We start from the raw sequence: 7,476 nt of genomic DNA, 5'->3' as shown, positions 1-7,476 counted from the left end.
TCGGGTGTTCTCCCAGGTGTTCTTCCCTCTTCCTCTTTCTTATTTGGGTCACATGATAACTCCTCTGGAGGTGGGAGTGCCAGGTGAAAACTGTTCCCAGGCCGAGGTTTCCTGTAGCGCTGAGGGCATCCTGAAGACTGTTTGCTCTCTTTTGTGTGATCCCTACTTATTGGTACCTCCTGTTTACTGTGCAGATACACAGGGGTAATGTTCTAGGAGGGCCCAGACCCAGCTTGGGGACAGCTCAGATCCTCATCTTCACCATTGTTCAGGGGCCCTTACTCTTCCAGAAGTTTCCATAGTACCTCACTTTAGTTTCCTGCATTAAAAAAAAAAAAAATCTTAGCCTATTCCTGCCATTTGTGTCCCTGTTACATTCTTCAGCCTCCTCAGCTGCCTCCTCACCCTTGTCCCTTTACTGTAACCTGCTAGAGATTCCTAATGCAACTAGTAGAAACAAAGCATAGAAGAACAAAAGACTTTGGGGAGCAGAGCTGTGCTGGAAGGTGTGGAGGAAGCACAGACCCTGTAGTCTCATTATTTAGCTGCCACAGGCAGCCTTCCAGCCAGAAATTCCCATTAATCAGGGGGAGCCCAGATGCCACTTGCGCTTTGGGGGTGGTGAAGAACTCCAGGGCAGGTGCACCTTGATGATAGACTGCCGTCCTTAAGAGTGGGGCCCCGGAAGACCACATGAGGGGTCAGGGAGGGCAGGCAGACCCACGCATGTGGCTGGAGGGCCCCAAATGTATAAGGCCAGGCAGTTGCCCCCTGAGAGGGGCTGCCCCCACCAGACCCACAACCATTTCAACAAGGGGAAGTAGCCAGCATGGCTGGATCTTCAGAGTTTTCAAAAGGATTAGAAAGAAATGTGAAACCACTTTATTTTTAAATCACTAACTCAAAATTTAGAACTGTGTAGGGGGAGCAGTCTATGTCTTATTGCCACCTGAGGGTAGGACCCAGCAGAGGATGTTCTCCTGGCCTTGGTGGGGCCACAGCCTGAGGTCACAGCACCTGAGGGGCCATAGATCTGTGTATTTTTATGACAGTGTTAGCTGGTGATGGGAAATTGTCTTCCACTCACAGGCTCAGAACATTACAGCTTCCTGACAAATGGACATAAAGGTCAGGGCAGGGGCACCTTTCCCTAGTGGTTAAATGCAGAGTAACTGTAGGACCAGCAGGGGTGCCCCTGCCTAGGATCGTGGCTGTAAACCCAGTGAGAGTATAGCCCTTCTCTGATGTGGCTCTGGCAGCAGCCCAGTGGACCCCAGCATGCTCACTCGGGGGCATTAACTGTCTTTGTTCCAGTCTGTTGGTCTGTTAAGGAATGTTAAAAATACTAGCTGGATCCTGAAGTTGTAAAAGCAGCCAGCACAGTTCATCACGGTGGACCCGCTCAACTCTCCTTTACCGCTAGAGTGACCGCTCGGGAAGGGTTTGGTCACAACCACTGGTGGCTCTGCCTGGTCCAGCCTTCAAAGGTCCCTGCAGACCGGGCTGTTCCTTCATCTGGGCTGCCCTGTGTGCTTGTCTATCACATTTATTTTACTCTTCTCCAATCTGGGATACACGCGTGTGGAATTAGATCAAAATGTACCTGGTGGGAGCAGCAGGGTATCTCCTGTAGCTGCCACATGGTGCCCACAGCACACGGCTCCCTAGGCCCTCAGGACTGTGACAGATTCGATAGTGTGATGGCTGCACAGTGTCAGACATTCTGTCACTGGTCTAATCCCATGATTCAGATTATCACCACTGCACCTGGATGGAAAGGAAGAGGAAAGACTCTTTACCTACTAACGTAGGAGCTCCTGAACCTGAGGGCGTGTGTGTGTGTGTCCTGGGTAGTCCTGTGGGAGCATCGGAACCTGAGGACTTGGTGTGTGTCCTGGTATAGTTTTCCTCACAGCTTTTCAGCTTGGGAACAACTTGTGTCTCACAGCTTTGGGGCCAGGGATTTGAGGCCCATGGGTTGGGATGGATTTGGCTGGATGAAGCTTCTGTACCGTGAGGCCTTCATGGGGCTCGAGGTCTGCTGGTGGATGGGCTGGGCTGTAGGTCCCCGATGTGTGCCTCATGGGTTGTGGGTCCACGAAGGAATTGGAAGGGCATCTGTGCTTTGGCTGTGAGACAGTGTTAGGAGTGGAAATGCCGGTCCGAGTCCATGGTAAGTGTGCGGAGTTCCAGCCTTGAGCCAGGTGGGGCCTCCTTGTTCACACCACCTTCTCTGCTGAGATGCTTCACAGCGGTTGTGATTTGTGACCCACTTCTTGTGATGGACGGGACGAGACGTTGCCACATGAAGCGTGTTTTTGCACCCCTTATAGAATGAACACGACGCATGCCCAGCCCGTCATTTCCTGCCTCCTGTGTGAGGCTAGGAGAGGGTTGCTCCAGAGCAGTGTTTCTCTGTGGAGAATTGGTGCGCTTCCTTTCCAAGTAAATTCTGAGAAGTGTGCTTTCTGCCATATTTCCATTCGTGCCATAGCTCCCAGGGAACTCGGAGTTTAACTGATCACTGAGTCACACATGTTAGGGCTGGATAGATACAATTTTCTTCTTTTCATTATATTTTGAACTTTTAATTTCCATGTGAACAGACTTATTTTTTGAGAGAGAGAGTGTGTGTGCATGCAAGAAGCAGAGGGAGAGAGAGAATCCTCAAGCCGACTCCCTGCTGAGCGCGGAGCTTGACCTGGGGCTCGATCCCACAACCCTGAGATCATGACCTGAGCTGAAACCAAGAGCCACCCAGGCGCCCTGTGAACAGCCTTATTTTATGCTTGTCTTCTCCCTACCCCATTACCTGTATTACAGATTTCTTGGAGGAAATCTGAAATGTGTATTAAGTGGTTCTTCTGTGACATGATGCCCTGGAGGCTGAGGGGGCGGGTGTCTGGTGACGGTGGCGCCCAGGCAGCTCAGCATGGAGTTTTCAGACTGAATCAGTGTGCGGTAGGGGAGGCTGCTTATAACTTGATTTAGAAATCCAGTTTTGTCTGTTTTTATGGAGTTTTGTTCTATTTAATGTCAAGTGATAAAATAGCAAGGTATTCAAAAATACATGTTCAGGGAAATAGAATATTTTCATCCTGAAATTGATCTTTTTGGGGAGATAGACTCTTACGTTGTTATAATAAGCTATGCTGGCTACCAGACTCTGGGCCGTTTAAGTATTCTGAACCAGAATGACCGAAAGACCTGCGTAAATTCTCCCACAGTGTTCCCCTTCCACAAGTGGAGGCCACTGGGCGGGGAGGGCGCACTAGGCCGTGTGGATGTGGCGGATCTGAGCACATGGAGGAGGAACCCCAGAGGTTCACAGCTAGAAGGAAGGTGCTTAGTAGAGCCTCCCTCTACATGCTTCCCTCTGATGCTCCTCCCCTCCTTCCTCCACCCTTCTCTTCCTGGGGTGTTGAGGGCGCTCCAGCCTCTGTGCTGGGTGCTGGAGGGCAGCAAACAAGATCAGACCCCTCAGAGGTGATGCGGCTGCGTTCTGTCGCCAGCGTCATTCCTAGGGCGCTGGGTTCCGTGACCTCCAACACCCCCTTTCAGGGTAGGGACGGCCTTGCTCCTCGGCACCCTTGAGGCCCTCCAGACTGGACAGAGGCTTCTTTATCAGGCTGAACCCCACCCCCCACCCCCCCAGCAGCAGCGAGGCGTGGGCATCCACACGTGGCTCTTCCCTCTCTCTGGTTGAGCGGGAGGCTGAGGGTTCGGTTTTTCTGGCACAAGGATTGTTAGCAATGTTGGCTCAGGAACGAAGATGCTTGTAGAACACAACCTCTGTCTCCCTTACCCAGGGCTTCATTCCTGGATGTCGGAACCAGAGTTGCTCATTCAGTGTCTTTTGTTTACTGTTTCTTAAGACCTTTTACTTCTGTTAGGTGTTTGGGGAAGGAATCAAGTTCCAGATGTGCTGTCTTCATCAAATCTGGTTGGTTCATAGCATACGTTCCAGACGTGGTCAGTAGGAGAAAGAGTCATATGAAAATGATCCTAATTTGGTTCTTAGAATGAAACCAAGGTTTGCTTTTCTTTTGCTTGGTGGTCACTTATTCATCCATTCACTCAGCAAATAATTCAGCACCTGCTGTATACTGGGACAGCTTTACTTTCCTGCGTAAATGTCTCCACGTGCTGAGAGGAGGGACATGTTTTTCCTCAGGGACAGAAAGGCACCGTAATACGCAGCCGGGCAGGGAAAAGGCCTCTAGCCTTTGGGATAAGGAGTCAGTGTGGAAGGAGTGGTCATCTCTGCTGAAAATGGTCGGGGTGGGACACCCAAGAGCTGAGATGCCCACCCCCGTTCTGCAGCGGGGCTCCCAGCAGAGACTTGGGGAAACTCCTCATTCTCAGCCTGTTCGGTCCCGATAGGCCCCCAACTTAAGGACCCTGGGCAGAGGACATGGCTGGGGTGTCTTTTCCTTCTCTCCTCACGGTACCCACCTTGAGCCATGTTTTCACGGCTGGACTCCTGTAGACATGGTGTGTTCTGGAGCATTGTACTGTTGTGGTTCTGCAAGAAAACATTCATTGTTATTTCCTTCTTCACCCGCTAGGAGCCTTTGATGATTCCCAAAAGAAAAACCTCTGCAGTCTTTTAAGTTAAAAGCTTCTTGGAGCTGGAGGAGCCTTGGAGAGCTACTGTGTTCTTGTGCACTTACAGTGGGGGAAACTGAGGCTTGGAGAGTCAGGTCTCATGTTCTGGCTGTGCTCAGGAAGGGACCACATGCGCTGATCACAGCCACTGCTCCTAGAAATCCGAAGGAACACTCTGCTCAGAAATAAGCTGCATTGGGGTGCCTGGGTGGCACAGTGGTTGGGCGTCTGCCTTCGGCTCAGGGTGTGATCCCAGCGTTATGGGATCGAGCCCCACATCAGGCTCCTCCGCTATGAGCCTTCTTCTTCCTCTCCCACTCCCCCTGCTTGTGTTCCCTCTCTCGCTGGCTGTCTCTATCTCTGTCGAATAAATAAATAAAATCTTTAAAAAAAAAAAAAAGAAATAAGCTGCATTGGCACAGAAAACCCCCACCCTGTTGCGTGGGGGCCTGTAACGGCATTAAATGAAAAGTCAAGAAAGCTCCAAACAAACTGAGTTCGTCTCTGCCCTCTTGGAGGTTCCGGCATGCCCGTTGGCAAACTGGCATCTTTTAAATGAGCTTGTTTCCCCCAAGTGAGTTAACGGCTGTTTTTGTTGGGAGTTGTGCAGAAGACGGTGTGTCCTGGGAGGTTTTGGTGCTGAGTTCTGAGGAGCTCGTGGTCTGGTTCAGGATTGATTTCTGTTGCTTTTTTCAGTTTTGACAAGAATGAGGCAGTTTGGTCCTTTATGGTGCTACAGGTGTTAGCGGCTGTGCCTGGGTGGTCGTTGGCACGGTGCTGGGCTCTCGGAACTGCCCAGTCTTCCACGCACGGGCTCGGCTGCCTGCGGCTGTCCCAGAAGATGCGGAGACAGGGAAAGCCTCTGAGAGGCAAGAGTGTGTCCAAGGCTTTTCTTCCTCGGAGGGGACGTCACCTGGGTGTCTGGTTGCAAGCTGCCTGTGAGCGGGGCTGTGGCCCTGCTGTCCATGCCTGTGTGCTTCTAGTAGAGGGCGCTAGATTGCGGTGTTGATAATGATCTCTCCAGAGACCCAGCGTCCCACAAGGACTCGAGGAGTCGCCGCAGGGCCGGCTGGGCATGCTGCTGCCTGCAGGTTTCCCCTTCGTGTGGGGGAGGGGCCGTGGGAGGGAGACGCTTGACCTACAGCGGGTCTCCCCTTGGGACTTACTTCTAACTGGCTAAGCGCTCTGTATTTTAAACAGCTGGAGGGGCGCCCGGATGGCTCAGTCGGTGAAGCATCTGCCTTTGGCTCAGGTCATGATACCAGGGTCCTGGGATCGAGCCCGGCTTCAGGCTCTCTGCTTAGTGGGGAGCCTGCTTCTTCCCCTCCGCCCCCGCTTGTGTGCTCACTCTCTCTCTCTCTCTCTCTCTCTCAAATAAATACAGTCTTTAAAAAAATAAACAGCTGGAGTTCATAGTTTCGTCAATAAAAAAAGAGTCCTCCTCATTAATTATTGCTCCAACTTTGACCTAATACTGTCAAATCAAATTCAGAATAAAAAAGCAACCTAGGGGATGAATGGATAAGCAAAATGTGGTCCATCCATACTATGAAATATCATTTAGCCTTGACAAGGAAGGAAATCCTGACATTTGCTACAACACACATGAACCTTGAGGGCATTGTGCTGAGTGAAATAAGGCAGTCACAGAAGGACAAATACTGAATGATCCCACTTCGGTGAATGACCTAGAGTAGCCAGATTCACAGACGCAAAGTGGAAGGGTAGGGGCTGGGGAGGGGAATGAGGACGTGTTTAGTGGGTGCAGAGTTTCAGTTTTGCAAGATGAAAAAGTTATAGAGGTTGGTTGCACAACGGTATAAATATACTTAACACTACTGAGCTCTGCACTTAAAGGTGGTTAAGATGATACATTTTAAATTATATGTACCTTACCGTAATTTGCACATTTAAAAAAATTAAGGGGGCTAGTGTGAATAAAACAAAACAAATAATCCTAATTTGTAGGCTAATGGATTCCTACTTTTATCAGTTTGTTTTGGAGGTTATATGTATTTTACCTCGCATTCTAACACCACACATGGTATTCTCTTTGGTATTTTGACTGGTGGTAGCAAGAAAGACATTATAAAGAGCTAATAATGAGTGTACAAAAGAGAAAGCAGTGCGTTGCTATGAAATAAATTCATTACTTGGAAATGTGCCTATGATTAGCAAGGGAATGAACTAACTTTATGCTAAGTTGACGGTATATTTACATTTGCTTTTTAGGTGAAGCCAAAAATCTTCCCACTTACCCGGGGCCAAACAAGATGCGAGATTGCTACTGCACTGTGAACCTGGACCGGGAGGAGGTTTTCAGGACCAAAATTGTGGAGAAGTCACTCTGGTAATGTCTGCTGTTCCTTTACTCGATCCGTTTTCCTCTGTGTGGAGAGCACCCCGAACACAGGTGCCCTTTGCCGCTGTCCGCGCTGCTCCGTGTGAGTGAGACGCTGAGACGTCCACACGAGCTCCTGTTTTCAGGGCAGTGGTGCCGCCATCTTGGTGGCGGGTGATGGTCTTCCCAGATGCTCGTGCCGCCCAGGACCGAGCAGCCTGCAGGTGCATGGGGGAGCTGTTGCCCGGTACTGGGCGCGTGTGGACACCTTCTAGTCAGAGATGAGCTGCAGGTGTGTACCCAACACAGCACCAGTCAGGCATTTTGAGAGGTGAATATTTGGGAAGCTTTTTTTTTTTAAACCACCTTCCTTTAAATTTTCCTAGAGAGACATATCTGAGATGGGTGTGGAGGTAATACTCCCTGAGGAAAGGGGGCCTGGACAGCGTTCACTAATAGCGTTAGAGAAGGTCCGGTCAGAAGGAGCAGCACCTGACAGGTCTCAGACTGAGGAATTTGCCACGCAA

The 7,476-nt window shown here is 50.3% G+C and overlaps 2 protein-coding genes across 4 annotated transcripts in view; both read left to right on the top strand.

The window, feature by feature from the left end:
* Window positions 1-4,898, top strand: part of LOC117803140 — a 17,074-nt gene extending 12,176 nt beyond the window's left edge. The window contains exon 2 of the mRNA XM_034665539.1: window positions 17-4,898. Within this exon, the coding sequence (XP_034521430.1) occupies window positions 17-208 (192 nt within the window). The 3' untranslated portion in view covers window positions 209-4,898. The remainder of the gene's footprint in view (window positions 1-16) is intronic.
* RASA3 (RAS p21 protein activator 3) overlaps window positions 1-7,476 on the top strand; it is a 123,199-nt gene that overhangs the window by 44,851 nt on the left and 70,872 nt on the right. For all 3 annotated transcript variants that reach the window (XR_004626842.1, XM_011233273.3, XM_034665538.1), the window contains exon 2: window positions 6,841-6,958. Coding sequence is in view for 2 of the 3 variants with exons in the window: in XM_011233273.3 (XP_011231575.2) it covers window positions 6,841-6,958 (118 nt within the window). In the remaining variant the exon portion in view is untranslated. The remainder of the gene's footprint in view (window positions 1-6,840; window positions 6,959-7,476) is intronic.

This window comes from Ailuropoda melanoleuca, chromosome 7, assembly GCF_002007445.2.
Source record: "Ailuropoda melanoleuca isolate Jingjing chromosome 7, ASM200744v2, whole genome shotgun sequence".
NCBI lineage: Eukaryota > Metazoa > Chordata > Mammalia > Carnivora > Ursidae > Ailuropoda > Ailuropoda melanoleuca.
This window is presented reverse-complemented; position numbering and strand designations above follow the sequence as displayed.